The 19,589-nt window shown below is 36.8% G+C and overlaps 1 protein-coding gene across 1 annotated transcript in view; it reads left to right on the top strand.

Annotated features, from left to right (window-relative positions):
- The window catches only part of DICER1 (dicer 1, ribonuclease III), an 88,295-nt gene that overhangs the window by 37,846 nt on the left and 30,860 nt on the right, over positions 1-19,589 (top strand). Inside the window, exons 10-15 of the mRNA XM_042464688.1 lie at positions 1,491-1,963; positions 6,267-6,399; positions 7,436-7,678; positions 10,520-10,674; positions 11,656-11,788; positions 12,536-12,611. Of these exons, the coding sequence (XP_042320622.1) occupies positions 1,491-1,963; positions 6,267-6,399; positions 7,436-7,678; positions 10,520-10,674; positions 11,656-11,788; positions 12,536-12,611 (1,213 nt within the window). The remainder of the gene's footprint in view (positions 1-1,490; positions 1,964-6,266; positions 6,400-7,435; positions 7,679-10,519; positions 10,675-11,655; positions 11,789-12,535; positions 12,612-19,589) is intronic.

The following is a 19,589-nucleotide window of genomic DNA, read 5'->3' as shown; positions in this document are numbered from 1 at the left end:
TAGGACCTGTGATGTTGCTTCCAGGATAGCAGTGGGAACAAATTGACATCTATGTTTATAGCAGTGTTTTTCTCCTTTATTTCTCTGCATGTTATGTGTGCTGTTGTACATGAGTAGTATTCAGAACCTGTCTCAATAAATGAAGGCCTGCCACCCAGAACCTATGAGTGAATAGTATAATCTTCCAGGACTATAGCTAAGTGATTATGTGTTTTGGTGGTCTCACTTGGGAGGTGTAGGTTATAACTAGTGGTATTCTATTTTTTTCTGTTTTAACTTTGTCTTGTAGCTTATAAGTAGCCAAAACATGGGCGAAGGGAAGAGACCAATATCAAACAATTGCCCACCTTAGTGTTTTGTGGGTTTTTCGGGCAATGTGGCCATGTTCTAGAGGAGTTTCTTCCTGACGTTTCACCAGCATCTATGGCTGGCAGCCACAGATGCTGACGAAACATCAGGAAGAAACTCTTCTAGAACATGGCCACATAGCCCGAAAAACCCACAAAAAACTATGGATGCCAGCCATGAAAGCCTTTGACTTCAAATTGCCCACTTTAAACATAAACAGGCTTGGTTCTTATACATTTTTGATTCAACTTCTTCAAGGTGCTCCAGTTGCCTCCCGTATTTCTGGTTTGTAGTTCAGATTGAATATCCCTTATCCAAAGTATACCAAAGTACAAACATTTTGAGCTATGACACAAGTGGCGTAGTACGTATTTACAATGCAGGAGAGGGATCTGTGAGGATCTGTGAAATGGTGGCAATCTACACCTCGTGCCACTTCACAGATCATCAGTCTTTCTCCATCCTCATTATGTATATGCAAATAAAGGTATTCCAAAATAAAAAAAAATCTGAAATACGGAATACTTCTGGTTCCAAGCATTTTGGATAAGGGATACTTAACCTGTAAATGTAGTTTGTCATAACATCAGAATAAGTCTGAAACAATGGTTACTAATTCTGCTTTATAGATATACTGCATCTTGTAGTAATGGCAGCATGCCAAGTTTAGACATCATGGCAAATGAATATTTTTTCTATATCGTCTTTCAGACATTCTATAGGTATATTGGTGGTTTTGTTCTCTTCACCCATTTATATTTCTGAAAGGTTAGTTGCTTTTATTAAATGAACAATAGTAAGAATTATTCTTATCTTTCAAAGTGAAAATACTGTGGGGGAAAATGACAGAATACCTTCCGGAACCCTAGTTGATAAGTATCCTATGTTCGTGAACTGGCAGAATACCATATCTATAACAAATAAGTTCAACTATGCAGTGATCTAGCAAATGGTGTACATTTGTGTCTGTCCTAGAATGTAATAGTTACTGAAAAGAGTAAATCTTGTGTGTATTGTCTTGCTTATATATGAAGATGCAAATACTTAGGAATTAATTGGTTATATACACTATAAGGTTCTAATATAAGCTCTTTGAATGGGTATCACACTATACAGAACTGATGAATTTCATTTGTTTGCAGATACTGTCAGACTGTCGAGCAGTGTTGCTTGTTCTGGGACCCTGGTGTGCAGATAAAGTCGCTGGGATGATGGTGAGAGAGCTGCAGAAGTACATTAAACATGAGCAAGAGGAGCTGCACAGGAAATTTTTATTGTTTACAGATACTTTTCTAAGGAAAATACATGCACTCTGTGAAGAGCACTTCTCACCTGCCTCACTTGATCTGAAATTTGTAACCCCAAAAGTAATAAAACTGCTTGAAATCTTACGTAAATATAAACCGTATGAACGACAACAGTTTGAAAGTGTTGAGTGGTATAATAATAGGAATCAGGATAACTATGTGTCTTGGAGTGATTCTGAAGATGATGAGGAAGATGAAGAAATAGAGGAAAAAGAGAAAACAGAGACTAATTTTCCTTCTCCCTTTACTAACATATTATGTGGAATTATTTTTGTTGAAAGAAGATACACAGCAGTTGTTCTAAACAGGTATGATTTCTAAAAAAATGTTAAAGTATTGTTAACTATAATAATTTGAGTAACTGGTCAGACTGTTTCTTCTTCATGTTCTCTATGGCTCATAAATATGGGTCACTGTGATCTTTGGTGAAGAGGTCTAGATTCTGTGTATTGAAAGAGTGCCAAGTATATGCTGTAAGGAAAAAAAAAATGAAATGAAATGCTTGAATTCAGATGTCTGGGATTGAATGCCATAGGGAATCCATTCAATTTAAAAAGCCTAACATACATTGTAAAATCTGCCCCCAACAAATTTTAAATGCAAAACCATTATGCTTTTGAACATCCTTGCCCAACTAGGCTATCTGATTCCTTCCCCTCCTCTCCCCTCCTCTGAAATACCATCAGGTCTTTCCTTTTCGGGAACTCTGCTGGTTTTGAATTGTAAATGTTTACATTCAGGAAACAAAGGCAGCATTGTGCCTACAGCACAGAGTGGGATACCTGCTCTGCCATCAGTGAGGAGGATCAATGCAGGAGGCTCTCTCGCTCGCTCGCTCGCTCGCTCGCTCTCTCCCCCCCCTCTCTCTGGGAACCAGAGGCCAGCTGGTATTGGTACTGCTATGAGGAGCAAGGTGGCAGCTGACCTCACTGCCTAGGAAATTGGATATAAATAATTGGGATTCCCTCCTCCTTAAATATTTATTGATTAGTGTGTTCAAGGTTTATTGGCTAGTGTGATCCCTTGGAAAGCTTGACAGGTAGCAGCAGCTCAAACTGAATGCCCTTCTGAGAAAACATTGACCCTTTTGACTATGTGAATGAAAATGGGTATGGGCTTGACATCCTTCCTGGATTGCCTCCAAACCCAGGTTGTAGCATGCAGCTTGTAGACTTTAAATTGGACCTCTGGATCTCACTTCTACCACCCAGCCTTTGCCCTGGAATCAAAGTCAAAATAAATTAATCTGTAAGATAAAGTTTCCTTCTTGTTTTGGAGCTTCTTCGTTGAAAATCTTGTTGGTTTCTGTACCAAGTGGTGATCTTCATTCTTCTGTCCATACGCTGAGAGTAATGTTGATCTAAGGGCATTTTCACACTACAGAGTTACAGTGTTATGGTAACATGCTATGAAACCTTGGGATTTGCCACACAGGGAGGAGTATACCGAATTCTCAGTGGGAGATTTGTAGTTCATTGAAGTACAAACCCCAGGATTCCATAGGATATTGCCATTATAATTAAAGTGGAATCATAGTGCTATAATTTTGTACTGTGAAAGGGCCCCTAACTCACAGCCTTGCATGTATGTATAAAATTTATATAATTCCCTTGTTTGCAAAACTGAGAGCAGAGTGCAGATCTTATGTAATCCTGTGCCTCTCTCCCCAGTATCACGAGGATTGAATGTGCCAGTGATTGTGTGGAGAGGGTGGCAGAAAGATGGATGTGGAATGGAATAACTTAGAAAAGGTATTTGCTAGTTGGCTAGAACCCTAAACAGCAGCATTCCACAAGGTGACAGTGTTGCAACTTGCACATAGTTGCAGGTGAACAGTATGACCTGCAGGATGCACACAGCTCCCAAGACCTTTTCTGTGGTCTGCCATGTGCTCCCCCATTTTTTCCTTCTACTGGAGCCTTCCAAAAGTGTTTTTTGCAGTATTGTTGTTGCTGTGTGCCTTCAATTCATTTCTTCTTATTATTATTATTATTAACCTTTATTTATAATAATAATAATTTCTAACTTATGATGTCCCTAAGGTGAACCTATTATGGGGGTTTTCAGCCAGGATTTGTTCAGAGGGGGTTTGCTTTTGTTTTCCCCTAAGCCGAAGACTGTGACTTGCCCAACATCTGGGTTTTTGAGCCCTGGCTTCCACAGTTGTCGTCTTATGCTCAGACCAGTACATGCTGGCATTTTCCCTTCTAAATTAGTCAGGGCTCGCTTCTAGGGCAGCTAAAAATCTATATAAAACAGTTAAAATTGAATTACGAAATACTTGGTGTCACAAATTACACAGATAAAAGTTAATATATATATATAAGTACATATGAAAATATTCATTAAAATACAATAATATTTATGGTACGTCTGTGTAAGTTGTAAATGACTGTGATCCTATAGTGGGCCACTACGTTTGCATAGCTGTTAATTACACAAATAGTGTTACTGTGCAGAGGCAATGATGATGTAGTGGTGATGGGAGTTGCTGATTTACCCACCTGTTTCTGGAATGCCTGGATCGAAGGGGATCCATGGGGCTAGTGTACTATGGAAACAGTTGTGTGTGCTGTTGGACAGGTGATTATCCTAACTACCTCTCCTGTAGTTCTTTTGTTTTATGTACTCCCCTGAATCCATGCACTTCTTGTCTAAGATGTTGAATTGTTCTGATAAAAGCCAAGAGTCCCATGATTTCTGCCTGTGGAACATTGCTGACAGCATTATGTGAAATCAGTGAAAGAAGAAAGATTTCACATAATGCTGTCAGCTTGTTACAAATAAGATTGTATTATTGGCAGTTTTATAGTATACAAAATAGATAACAAAGATCAGGTATATAATAAAATAAGCCTTGAAAAAAGAATGGGAGATTTTCATAAAACTTAAAATGGACTTTACACTTTTTGAAAACCATTACATGAAAAATGACATGTTAAAATTAACTTGCGGGAGTTCACTGTAACAGACTTTAATCAGAAAAAGAAGAAAGAATAGGAAATGTTAATTGGGTTTTAAGATGTTTTAACTCTAAAATGGGTGGGGAACCATTTAGTCCTCTAGGTGATGTTGGACTCCAACTCAATATTATTCTTTACCACAGGATGTGCTGGCTAGTGCTACTGGAAATGGCAGTCCAACAGCATCTGGAGGACTGCATGATTTTTCCATCTCCACTCTAAAAGATCTTGGACTGAAGAGATCCACCATGGTATAGTAGTTTGAGCATTGGGCTACAACTCTGGAGACCAGCGCTCAAATCTCCACTTAGCCATGGAAACTCAGTGGGCAAGCTTGGACAAATGACACACTCTCATTCTCAGAGGAAGGCAAAAGCAACCCCCCTCTGAACAAATCTTGCCAAGAAAACCCCATAATAAGTTCACCTTAGGGTTTGCATAAGTTAAAAACAACTTAAAGACGCACAACGACAACAATAACATATTACTTCAGGGAAAAAGTAACAAACTCTATAATAAATTAGGGATGAAAAAATTAACCTTTCCAGTTCCCTATAAAATTCTTGATAAAATGTTCCTCAAGATATTTATTTACTATTATTTGCAGTACTTAATCTGCTAATACAAAATATTTCTAAGCAACGTAGTAAGTAAATAAGTTTATTTGTGTAACATATGCCATTACAAAAAGAAAGCAATCCCTCAAAACAAATATAACATCAATTCATTGTAAAAATCCATAAAAGCATAAAATAGAACATCAAGCACATCAAATACATTATAAAATAATACCTTGCTTACGAAGTTAAAATCTTTAAAACAGAATATCGCAGAGAAAGGCAAAGACAAAAATGAGGGCTCAGATAAATCTAGATAGGCATCAGAACCAAATACACTGAGACTATATATGATTGAATTACAGAGCTGGGAATATTCAGAGATAGTAGAGATTCAGATCTCTAAGCAATGTATATAAGGATTCTAAATAATAATAATAATAATAAATCTATTTATAGCCCGCCTTTCCATAGATCAAGGCGGGTTACAATGTACAATGTACATAACAAGTGGAACCTGTGATAGTGTGTCAGTGTGTTGTTTCTTTAGGATTGCAGCTGTTCTGTCTCATTTTACTTCTCCATCTTTCTATTTTCCTAAGCTAGTCATCATTCTATAGCCAATTGGTCCTTATTGGAAGTTGGAGAGGATTCTTCTTTTTCCATCTTGAAAAAGTTGTACCATTACAATCTTTAGGATTCCCTTCGCCTGTTGATATTTGCTTCTTGTTGTTCTGATTTGATTGCAAGCTTTTTCTGTCAACCTGTTACAGTGTTACAGAAGAAATTTAAGTAATCTTCAGTAATGCCACCTGTGCATATATGTTGCCAGATCAGGGACGTAGCCAGGATTTTAGGAAGGGGGGGTCCAGACTAAGTGCCACCATTATAATGGGGCTTGGGTGCGGCAGCGCAGCAGCACACACCATTCATTTTTCTAATGGAAGGGGGGGTCCGGACCCCAAGAACCCACCCCTTGGCTACATCCCTGGCCAGATAGTCAATTACTTGTCAGCATCCTTGGCATCCCAAAGATTAGTGTACATTTTCTCAACTATATATGTCTTTCAAAATGTGTGTAATATGTTTAGATTGATAAAAGAAGCTGGCAAACAAGACCCAGAGCTGGCTTACATCAGCAGCAATTTTATAACTGGACATGGCATTGGAAAGAATCAGCCCCGTAGCAAACAGATGGAAGTAGAATTTCGAAAGCAGGAGGAGGTAACGTTAATTAAAATAATTAACCAAAAATGCTTGTATTTTCTTGCATTTGGAACCTTCACCAGGTCCTGGAACTCCCATCTCAAAAATTCTGCATAGTTTGAACTTCTTATTTCTTGAAATAGAGATAATAGGCTTTAATTTCAGATACAAATTGTAGCTGAGTTTAAAACATAAAAATGTACTATATGGATCAAATGTCTTATTTGCTTTGATAGTTTTACTGCTTCCCTTTGAAAATTTATCTTAAAAATGCAGTGGAGTACTCATCTATGCCTTTGGCATTAAACATGGTTTTCCAAAATTTTGATAACAGATTTACAGTCTTTGTGAGAACTCTAATTCATATAAAAGTAAAAAAAACAGGTAGCCACCTCTATGTAGAAAATATATTTGATTTATATATTTGATTTATATCAAGTCTGTTCTCATAGCTGGATCATTTTTGCTCAAAGACGGCATAATATTTAAGCACTTGAGCAGTCAGTCACATTTCAGTGTGAACACAACTGCAATCTGATTTGGAGTTTCAGTTTTTTAATTCAAGGACTTCTAAATTTATGGGTTTACATCATTTTGGGGGATGTTTGGAATAAATTGATAGGCTAGTTACAGAAAATGCTACTAGCAGGTTTGGAAACTTCTAATATTACTTTTTTTGTTGTTTTTACATGCTGTGTTAGTCAAAATTTAAAGGATGTTAGTCTGTATTCAGTTATACACTAGGTTTTTTTTTCCTGAATTCTGAATTGTAAAGTGGAAGTGCAAGTTGATGCAATATTAGTTTGAATCAAATTTAAAACAAAGAGAAGAAAGAAGAAAGTAAGATGGAAGCAGAATAATCAAGATAATACTTTTCTAAAAGTTTAATTCTTAAAAGTTTTCTGAATGGTTTTCTGATTTTAGTAAGCAATGAATTAGGAGCAGGTTTGTAGAGCTGATTCTTTTGTTGAATTCTAAAGCATTTATTATATTTTGTCAAGCTAACAATTTTATAATTGGTCTTAGAAATGTATGTTCTTGGTTACTTTTGTAGGTACTTAGAAAATTTCGAGCACACGAGACCAACTTGCTAATTGCAACTAGTATTGTAGAAGAGGGTGTTGACATACCAAAATGCAATTTGGTGGTTCGTTTTGATTTGCCCACAGAATACCGTTCCTACGTGCAGTCCAAAGGAAGAGCCAGGGCACCTATCTCAAATTACATCATGTTAGCAGATTCAGACAAAATTAAGTATTTTGAAGAAGACCTTAAAACCTACAAAGCGATTGAAAAGGTATGTATTAAAAGAAATATTGGTGTATCCGAAACAGCGTATCTATACAATTACATCCTACATCCAGAAAACAATGATACCTTTATGGGAGAACCAAAATGCACAATGTATATGTTGTGCATTTTGATTGATTCAATATCACTTTTGTGGATTTTGGGTATTACTATATTTTGCTATATGGCTAATATTGCTACCCTGAAAATATCTATAGCTAAACAAAGAGGAAATTGGGGCTTGAAGAGCTGCAGGAAGATTACAGTGGTGCCTCGGGTTACGAAATTAATTCGTTCCGTGGCACCGTTCGTAACCCGAAAAGCCTTCGTAAGCCGAAAAAATGGGGAAAAGCCGCGATTCCGTGCGAAAAAGCCGAAAAAAGCACCAAAAGTTGGGGGAAAGCCGCGATTCCGTGCGAAAAAGCCGAAAAAAGCACCAAAAGTTGGGGAAAAGCCGCGATTCCGTGCGAAAAAGCCGAAAAAAGCACCAAAAGTTTTTTCGTAACCCGAAAAAACATTCGTAACCCGAAACAATAATTCCCTATGGGATTTTTTCGTATCCCGAAAATTTCGTAACCTGGGTATTTCGTATCCCGAGGTACCACTGTATAGAGGATTCAGTGGAAATAAAGGAGTGAGAATCAAATGTGTCTAAAGGAGGGCAATCAACATGGTAAAAGGTTTGGAAGCCATACCCTATAATGAGCAGCTTTTACATAGTCTGGTATGATGCTATATTAGTTTAGCTTAATAGTTTGGTTGCCTCCTTTTTTGAGCTGCTTTACTTAAAAGTGGGGTCTGGGACTTACCACTCACACTTACTATATGATACCATATGAGCTACAGTATTCGAAAGTAGAATATGCTGCATTGGAGTGTGGTGGAGTCTCCTTCTTTTTTAAACAGAGTTTTTTAAACAGAGGCTGGATGGCCAATTGTCGGGTGCTTTGACTGTTTACCTTGGTTACATCCTGTTTGGGGATGTAATGCGCTCTACGTGGGGCTGACTTTGGAAAGTGCTCAGAAATTTCAGCTGGTCCAAAGAGCTGCAGCCAGGCTATTAACTGGAGCTGGCTACAGGGAGCATACAACTCACTTGTTGCAACAGCTACACTAGGTGCCAGTCCATTTCCAGGCACAATTCAATGTGCTGGTTTTGACCTATAAAGCCCTATACAGCTTGGGTCCAGGCTATTTGAAGGGCCATGTTTCCCTGTATGAGCCCCCCAGAATGTTGAGGTCATCGGGAGGCTCTTCTCTCTCTCACTACCCTCTTAGGCAAATTTGGTGGGAACAAAAAGGGCTTTTTCAGTGGCTGCTCCCAAGCTCTGTAACTCCCTCCTTAGGGAGGCCAGGATGGCTCCATTCCTGCTGTCCTTCCAGTGGCAGGTAAAGACGTTTTTATGCTGCCGGGCTTTCGCAAGACATGGATGCTGTTTTGTTTTTGTTTTTAAAGAGTTTAATTGTTTAATTGTTTTTTAAGCTTGTATTTTGTATGTTTTATAGTATTTTAACTTGAACTGTTGTAGATTTGTTAGTCGCCTTGAATTCCTGTACTAGGAGAAAGACGAGATATAAATAAACGTAATAGTAGCAGCAGCAGCAATTATTATTATTATTATTATTATTATTATTATTATTATTATTATTAGTTCCTGCATGGCAGGGGGTTGGACTGAATGGCCCTTGTGGCCTTTTCCATTGTTGTGGTGCTAAATGAACATCAAATGATTAAAGTAGGAAACTTTCAAATATGTACAGGTTACCCCGGGATACGAATGCGCCCCTTACGAAATGTTCCGGGTTACGAAAAAATCCATTTAAAAAAACTGTTCGGGTTACGAACGTTTTTTTTTCGGTTACGAAATTTTTTGGTGCTCCTTGCGCTATTTCACACGAAATCGCGGCTTTTCCCCATTAGCGCCTATGGGTTTTTCGGCTTGCGAAGTATTTCGGGTTACGAAAGCGGCGGCGGAACGAATTAATTTCGTAACCCGGGGTACCACTGTAATAGCTTGGGATTTTAATTTTCACTTAAGTTGTCTCATCAGTTACAATGCACACTGTTTCAGTGTCATTGATGTTTATCACACTATACTTCTTAAAGTGCTACTATTCCACTTTGACTCCTCTAGCTGCCTCCTGTTGCATTCTGGGATTTGCAGTTTTAAGGAGGGGTATTTAGAATGCTCAGGCAGAGAATTCTAAATACTCCTCCTTAAAACTGCCAATACCAGAATGCAACAGGAGGCAGCTAGAGCAGTCAAAGTGGAATACAGTGGTGCCTCGGGTTACGAAATTAATTCGTTCCGCGGCCGCTTTCGTAACCCGAAAAGCCTTCGTAAGCTGAATTGCCATAGGCGCTAATGGGGAAAAGCCGCGTTTCGTGCGAAAAAGCTGAAAAAAGCACCAAAAATTTTCTTCGTATCCCGAAAAAACATTCGTAACCCGGAACAATGATTTCCTATGGGATTTTTTCGTATCCCGAAAATTTCGTAACCTGGGTATTTCGTATCCCGAGGTACCACTGTAGTAGCACTTTAAGAGTATAGTGTGATAAACATCACTGATTCCCACCCCAAAGTTTCAGTGTACTAATTGTCTGTGTTGATTTCCATGTATGGTAGGAAGGACCTCAAAAGGATTAGACAGGCTAAATGAGAGCTTAATGAAGTCCTCATATGTTGTAACATAGTAGGCCAAAGCTATCTTAATGGTGCTTCAGATGGTTTTATTTAGGGCTGGCTGTATCAAGTATCCCTCATATTTGTTGCTCACTTTAATGCTTATCTCATTGCTAGTGTGCATAAAATGATCTTATCATTTTCTCTGACTAACCTTTTCAAAGATCCTGAGGAACAAATGTTCAAAGTCTGTAGACAATAATGAAACAGAAAATGAACCTATTATAGATGATGATGATATCTTTCCACCATATGTTTTGAAACCAGAAGATGGGGGTCCACGAGTCACAATAAACACTGCTATTGGACACATTAATAGGTATGGTTACTGCTTTTTTTCTGTTTTACTTTGAACATATTTTCAATGTATTTTCAGGCCCATAAGTGAAGGGGCATAAGACAGCCTTTTTATTACTACTCTGTTGTCAGGAATGATGTTTGGGTTTGAGACAATATGTTATAGTTGTGTTGCATATTTCCCATCTTCTAAGATCTAAGGCAGTCAAATCTATTTGTTGTATAATTATCAGTTCTCTTTGATTGGATGTGGATCCAGAAAAATATTTTGATGTTTTCAGTAATGTACTGTTTGTTGTTGTTCATAATGGCATTCCAGTCAACCATGACTTAGGGTGACCCTGTGAATAAGACACCTCCAAGAAACTGTAACAGCAACAGCTCTGTTCAAGTCTTGTAGATTCAGGGCTGTGTCATACTTGATTAAGCAAAGAACAGCAAATAATTTTCTTGATGCATCTCAGTAAACTTGAGACCTTTATTTTTACCTCATTGTGATCTGGAAGTATTGCAACATGCAACAGTTAAAAAGTACTGTATTTTTGTGTCACAATACTCCAATCAAGGTGGTATGCTGGTATAGATTGACCAATATATATTCTGTTTTACACAAAGGGGATTATAATTTCTATAGTACTTCACAGTATATGAATAATTTTAATGTTAAGAGATAGAGAGAATGCCATCTAATTCAGTATTTGTTAAAGCTTCCACAACTTAATAAATGGTCTGGCCTTTTAACTTTATATCCTATTTTTTCTCATACTAGTTTATCCTCATGCAGTAAACTGCTAACCCATCTTTACCACCAACCCCAGTTGAGGATTCTTGAGTATTGACTTTAAAAACATACTGCATACCTTTTAACGCGATGCAAAAAATTATCAATACTTGCAAACAGATGACTCCTTTTCCTTTCTTGTTGAGTTTTAATAATGAATAAGCCAATCGTAAGATTTCTGTCTAATCATTTTTTAAAAAAAAACAACCTTATGTCAAATAGGTACTGCGCTAGATTGCCCAGTGACCCATTTACTCATCTGGCTCCTAAATGTAAAACTAGAGAACTCCCTGATAACACATTTTATTCAACTCTTTATCTACCTATCAATTCTCCTCTTCGAGCATCAATAGTTGTAAGTACTTCAATTTTTTGTAAGTTTATTTACTATTTAAACATGTTTCAAGTTCTACATTTTTTATTTTCCCACTGATTTATAATGACACTTATCTTTTCTGTAGTATATATTTTGCTACCGGATACAAGCCTACTCTCCTTCTGCTAGGCAACCTAATTTACGTTGCCTCAGCTGAAACTTGATCTAACAAGTATGGCACAATTTAGACTGCTTGAAGTACTACAAGACATACACTGCAATGAGGGACTGATGAGAGGATATATGTCTTCCTATCCTCCATTCTCCCCAGCTAGCATATTAATGTTTGAATGGCACTATTGTAGTTTTTCTTCAGTGTAGGAGGGGCACTGCCCCTATTGACAAGATCCTATATTGGATCTTGTCAACAGCTGTCTAAGCACAGAACTGATGGGTTCTGGAAAAGGAAATAACTTGTTTTACCTTCTTATTCAGTGTTGGATTGGAATATGTACTTTTTTGGTACAGTAAGATGCCGTGCATCTTTTTTATAAATTGCAGTAAGCAACTTCTAGTGAGTTATATAAATTACACTTCTTTATTCTGTGTATTCTTGAATGTGCTTTATTGTTAAATCTTCCCATTGCATAAATTATTTGTGTGTGTGTGTGAGAGAGAGAGAACTTTGTTGTTTAAACAAAGGTTATTTAAAATATGTGATTGTAGGTTGTTGTTGTTTTTAAAAAATATGTAGTACAATGTCATTACTTTACGTTTTATTTCTAGGGTCCACCAATGAGTTGTACAAGACTGGCAGAGAGAGTAGTTGCTCTTATTTGCTGTGAAAAATTGCATAAAATTGGTAAGCATTTTTGAAAGTGAAGAACATTTCTTCTTAATGTTTCTGTGACTCACACAAATGGGTTATTCCTGCTGCTATGCAGCAGAGATTTGGAAACTGCCAAGGTTCTTACAGAATTTTTTAAATATATTTTTATTAAGTTTTTGCATATTAAAATACATCATATTGCGTGTATTACATTTCATGATTAATAGAGTTTTCTGCTTTTATCCTTCCTCAGATTTCTGTCAAGATTGTAGTTCACCATTTAATACATTGTTACTTTCTATTTCTCATTATATTTTCACCTTAACATTATTCTTTACATGTATAATTCTTCACCTCAAATTTCTTTTACCAGCTTTGCTATGTTTAGTTCATCCTTCTTTATCTTATTTTATTTTTCATTATTATATACTGATAACGAGTGAAATGATTTTCCCCCTTCCCTCTTATCTGTTTGGTTTAGTTGTAAATAATAATAGAGTACCTTATTTTCTGATGTATAAGACAACTTTTTACCCCTGTCTTATATGCCGGGTTCTGACCCCAGAGACAGGCGAATGGTGTAGCCACCTCTCTGTCTCTGGAGTCTTTGTGATTCCTGTCCCAGGAGGCAACGCAGCCAGGCACTCTCTCGCCACCATTGCTGGAAAAGCTGGCGGAGAAGCGGCTCCAGAGCCGCTCAGGCCAAGGGAAAGAGCCGGCCCTTTATTCCTCACTGCCGCCGCCCAGGATACTCTGTTCCTCCAGTGGCTTCCACGGTGTGTCAGAAGTCTGCCTCGGAAGCTGCTGGAAGAGCGGAGTATCTTGGGCAGCAGCAGCGAGGAATAAGGGGCCGGCTCTTTCCCTCAGCCCGACTGGCTCTGGAGCCGCTTCTCCACTACCTTTTCCAGCTATGGCGGTGAGAGAGAGCCTGGCCACAGTACCCGCCTTCCAAGCCTCCACAGAGGCCCGCTCAAGCTGGTGCGTGAGGGCGTGAGACCCCCTTACTTCGTCCTATAGGAGGCCAGGGACGCTGCTGGCCTGCGACTTGGGGGTCGTCTTATACGCCCAGTCACTTTATACGCCGGAAAATACGGTAGGTTCCTTCTTCTTCTTTCATATAATTTAACCATGGTTCCCTATCCTCCTTATGTTTTCTTATTGGGCTTTTATTTATCCAACAAGTTGATTTATCCACTTCCATGTATTTGTACACCTTCAATGTCCACATATCTATATCAGGAATCTGGTCTGTTTTCCACATTGAGGCCAATAATATCCTAGCTGCACAAATCATATAGAATATTAGCTTCCCATGTTTCCTTTCTAGATCATTATCTTCCACCATATTCAAGAGGTACATCTTTGAATCTTTCATAATATTCGTCTTGAGAACGTTTTGCATCCTTTGATGTATTTCTGTCCAGAACTGGTTAACTTTTTTACATTTCCACCAACAGTGGATCAAATTACCAATTTCTTGCTTACACTTCCAACATTTATTTTGGCAGTTCTTTGAAATTTTTGATATTATTTCCGGTGTTAGGCACCATCTAAATTGCATTTTGACAAGGTTTTCTTGAATGGCATGATTTTTTGTGTATTTTATTCTTCTTGTCCAATTCTTTTCCCACTGTTGGCCATTTCTCGCATGACAACCTTTTATTTTTAAAGAGGGCTTCGTTTATGGATACCCACAAAGGGATTTTGGGAAACCATCTCTTCTTTATTTTCTTCCACACATAATAAATTATTTTTCTTATGAAGTGATTATTGAATTCTTTATTTACTTTATCTTTTTCATAAATATCCATGCAGATCATATATCAGGCCTGTACCTTCCAAATTTATGATCTTGTTCCTTTTTAATCTTGTCCAATCTAATGCCCAGGTTAAGGTGGCGGCATAATAGTATGGGTAACACGAGGCCTCCCCTTTCTTTTGCGTCTTGAAGTAACTTCAATTTAATCCTGGGTTTTTAAGATTTCCAAATAAATTTTGTCATATCTTTATTCCATTTTTGAAAAGGGACGTCATTTACTATAATTGGTAGGTTCTGGTATAAGAATAACATCTTAGGGAGCACCATCATCTTGATGGCCGACATACATCCAAACCAAGAAAGTTCCAATTTGTTCCATCTCATTATATCTTTTTAAATTTCTATCCATGCTTTTTCATAATTATTTTAAAATAAATCTGTGTTTTTTGTTGTAAGCCAAATTCCGAGGTACTTCACCTTCTTCACCATTTGGAAGTCCGATTTACTTTTTAATATCTCTTGCTCTTCTTCAAAAATATTTATTGCCAACATCTTTGTTTTATCTTTGTTAATTTGGAGTCCTGAGTACTCACCGTACTCTTTTAATTTTATCAACAATGGATTAAGACTTTCAACTGGATTACTCAATGAGATAACTAAATCATCGGCAAAGGCCTTTGTTTTATATTCCCATCTTTTAACCTTTACACCTTCTATTTGTTTCTCTTCTCTTAATTGCATAAGAAGAGTCTCTATTACTATCAAAAATAATAGAGGAGACAGGGAACACCCCCTGCCTTACAGCTTTGTGGATAGGAAATGTCTCCGTTTTTTCCTCATTCATAATTAATTTGGCCTCTTGCGTTGTATATATTTTTTTTATCCAATTTAGGAAATTTTCTCCAATGTCCATTTCTTTTAGTGTTTTAATCATATATTGCCAATTCACCTTGTCAAAAGCCTTTTCTGCATCCAAAAAGATTAATAACGGTTTTTTTATCAAAATTCTTTTCATGGTACTCAATCAGATTTAATACATTTCTTATGTTGTCTCTCATCAATCGATTATGCAAAAAACTATTTTGGTCTTCATGGATCCAATCTTTGTCTCCATTTACCTTTGATTTCTGATATAGATTAGAGTAAAATTCTCTAAATATATTCGGAATCTTTTTTGGGTTCTTAATTACCGTATTTTCCGGCATATAAGACAACTGGGCGTATAAGACGACCCCCAACTTTTCCAATTAAAATATAGAGTTTGGGATATACTCACTGTATAAGACTACCCCTCTTCCAGCGCACATCAAATAAAATTTTTTAAAAACATCAGATTTGATTTCAATATGGTAATTTTAATTCAAATGCTTATGACATGCAGGTACTTAGCAGGAAAACCTGTTTTATACAAAGCCGGCTTGGATTGGTCAGCTCTCCCTGCCTACCCAGCCCTCCCTGTCTCCAAGATTTTCTTCTACCATACTTGTACAGCACCGCCCTTGCTACTTTCATATGGTCACCACATACAGAGGGTATGCAGCCGCTGCCATTTTTGAGCTCCCCCCACCATATGCAGTGACCGCAGATTTTCCAGTCCGTCTCAGAAGTTTCAGCCCAATAAGACAACACCCAGCGTATAAGACGACCCCCGACTTTTGAGAAAATTTTCCTGGGCTAAAAAGTAGTCTTATACACCAGAAAATACAGTACTTTCTCCTCTATCTGCAGTTCTCTAATTCGTCTTTTTACTCTCTCTTTCCTCAGTTGGTATGCCAAAAGTCTTCCCGGTTTGTTAGCTGACTCAAAATATTTTTGTTTAACAAATTTAATTTTCTTTTGTATTTCTTCTTGTGTAATTTGTGATATTTGTTTCTGCAGTATTCTCATTTCTTGCCCAATTTTTTATCATTTGGTCTTAATTTTAATTGATTTTCTCTCGCCTTCAACTCTTCTATTAATTTGGTCATATGAACTTTCTTTTTCTTTTTAAATTTAGCACCTTTTTTCAACAGCAAACCTCTTATGACAGCTTTTGAGGCATCCCACACTATTTGTGTTGCGACTTCTTTGTTCAAATTTTCTCGGAAATACTGTTCTATATTTTCTCCAACTTCTTTTAAGACATCTTCATTGTTTAATAAATTCTCATTCAATCTCCAAGAGAATTATCTTTTGCCAATTTTATTGTCTAAACTTACAGGGTTATGATGAGACCAAACTTTGGGAAGTACCTCCATTTTATTTATTTTTGAGCATAGAAAAGATGAGATGAAGAACATATCTAGTCATGACCAGGACTTGTGTCTATTTGAAAAAAAAGTGTAATCTTGAGCATTGCCATATTTTGATCTCCAAGCATCTTGGATCTTCATTATATCAATTAAACCAAAGAACTCTTTAGGCAGTTTTCCTTGTTGTATGATTTTCTATCCAACATTGGGTCCACTACCCCATTCAAGTCACCCATCAAAATCATATCATAATAATAATTTAATAATAATTTGTTTTATTTATATACCGCTATTCCAAAGATCATAGCAGTGAACAGCAAGTAAGCTAATTAGCAAGTAAGCTAATTTGCCCCCAACAGTCTGGGTACTCATTTTAGCGACCTTGGAAGGATGCAAGCCTGAGTCGAGCTTGGGCCCTTTTGCTGGTCTTGAACTCGCAACCTTGTGGTTTTGAGTGAATGGCTGCAGTACAGGCATTTAACCACTGCGCCATCAGGGCTCCATCATCAAAATTTAAATTTTTCAAATCGTCCAACACTTTATTATAAAATTTTCCTTTGTTCTCCAACACACCATATATTCCAAAACATATTAATATTTGATCTTGATACTTCAATTCTATTATCAAATAGTTACCTGAGTTGTCATTCACAATTTCCCTTGGTTCAAATTTTGAGTCTACATACATCACCACTCCTTTCTTCTTGTGATTGGAGGCTGAAACAAATTCTAAACCTCATTTCGGATTACACAAATGTTTTACATCCTTTTTTATTCTTGTTTTTTGGAGGCAAATTACATCTATTTTTTGTTTCTGTAAAGTGTGGAAGATTTGTTTTTATAAATTTTATAATTTTCTCTTATGCGGCGTGTTTAGGCCTTGTACATTCCATGTTAAAAGTTTTAATTTTTCCATTTTTTCAAAATTTGTTACTATTTCTCTTATATTTTAAATTTATGGTTTATATCGCATCTTCTAATTTGTCTTCCCCTTCTTCATTTTCATTCTCCGTCCCATCCTTTCCATCTCCATCGTCTTCACCTCCAGTTGCTCCTTCTCCATAAATTTCCAATTCGTCATTCACTGTTGATTTTTTTTCCTTTTGTTGTTCCGAGTTTTTTTCCATACTACGAGTCGTCATAGTTCTTTTCTTCTGCTTATCTTTTTCCTCTCCTTGTCCTTTCTCCTTTGTTGAGTCATGCTGCCGTTCGAAGTGTTTCATGAATTTTTTGGCATCTTCTATCGTCTTGATCATAATTCTTTTCTTTTTAAACCAAAAAGTTAAGCCTTCTGATATCTCCCATCTGTATCTAATTCCCACCTGTCTCAATTTTATTGTTATAAATTGGAATTCCTTCCGCTTCCTCAGTAATTTCATTGGTATGTCCTTAAATATCTTCAAAGTCTGTCCCTCGTATTCTAAGGGATTTTTGTTGTGTCTTCTTAAAATCTCATCCCTCACAATTTTCCTAACAAAATTACGTCTCTTGGCGGCTGTCTTTGAGTTTCAGTATAAGAATTCACACGGAACAATCTGTATTTTGTATTCAAAAGTAGTTGAGTCTCTTCCCAAAAATTCTGCCAAACAGGTAGATATTTTATCCATGAGGTCTTCGTCTTGATTGTCTGGTAATCCTCTTATTTTAATGCATTTATCTCTAAATGTCTGCTCCCATACTGATTTTTCTTCTAACTTCTCCTCCAGTCTTTTCTATAATGTCACTATTTCACTTTCCATATCGTCACTCCTTTTTTCTATTTTTTGGACTTTTTGTTTCGTTGCTGTTATTTCTGTAGTTAACTGCAATATTTTGGTTTATCGCCTTCATATCTGATCTTAGTTCTCGGCGAATTCCTTTTTCTGTGTCCTTCATTTCCAATTTTAATTCAGTCCTTGTCTCTTATAGTTCAGTCCTCAGTTTCCTTATTTCTTCTAATAGGGTTGTTGTCATGTTTGTCTTTTCTAACAACGCTCTTCTCTATTGTTGTTGCCCCTTAGGTGGTACATTCTTCCCTGAAGTTGACATCTTAATTTTCTAGTCAAATTTTTGTTAAATACTCTCAAAAAATCTTTGTCCTAACAAATACAGGTTGTTTCAACTTTTGTTTAATCAAAAATAAATTTAACTAAAAATCCAAAACAAATCTAAGATTAAAGATATGGGTAATAGTAATTCAATCAAAAAATAAAGAACAAACATTTTTTTTTCTAAATTTCAATTTCTATTTCTGTTTTCAGATTTCGAATTTTTGAAGTTTCTTAATTTTCCAAACTATCGTCCTCTTCTATCCTCTATCTTCTAAAATCTATTTCCCCCTTAAATTGCTAAATTACTAAAGCCTTAGTTCTTTTACACTCAATTCAAAATCTAAATATTCCAGTTTTGTTTTATCAGTTCCCCCTTGGACCCTTGTTATACGCTGGGGTTTGGTTCCAAGATCCTTTGTGTATAACAAAATCTGTGTATGCTCAAGTCTCATTAAGTATAATGAAATAGCAAAATGGTGTCCCTTATAAAAAATGGAAAATCAAGGTTTGATATTAGAGATTTATACTTTTTTTGAACATTTTCATACCATGGATGCTTGAATCCATGTATAAAAAATCTGTGTATAAGAAGGGCCGACTGTAATTCTATATAGCTCTTCATTGCTGTTCATTTCTAAATTTTCATCTTCATCATTTCTCATTATCTCACCACCATCACCTGGCATTCTTCCCTTTTCCTTGGTAGCAGTGCACTTGCATTATGATCTCAGGGGTCCTGTTTAAATAGTGTTACTGTTATGGGTTGAAGATCTGGTAACAGTCAGGTATTCCTGGTGTTTATATTGTTTGGGACAGACCTGGACAACCTTTGGTAGGGGCCAAAATTAAAATAGACTAATCTTCTTCAGGCCACAGATTGTAGTATGTAGCAGCTCATTTTCTAAGTAAAGATATAATTAATGGTTTGTGGGAAAGTGTCAAGACACTTGACAGGCCTTTACCAGACAGGCTTTAACAAACTGAGAAAGGT

This window comes from Sceloporus undulatus, chromosome 1, assembly GCF_019175285.1.
Source record: "Sceloporus undulatus isolate JIND9_A2432 ecotype Alabama chromosome 1, SceUnd_v1.1, whole genome shotgun sequence".
Lineage (NCBI taxonomy): Eukaryota > Metazoa > Chordata > Lepidosauria > Squamata > Phrynosomatidae > Sceloporus > Sceloporus undulatus.
The sequence above is the reverse complement of the archived record's forward strand: the minus strand, read 5'-3'. Positions and strand labels throughout refer to the sequence as shown.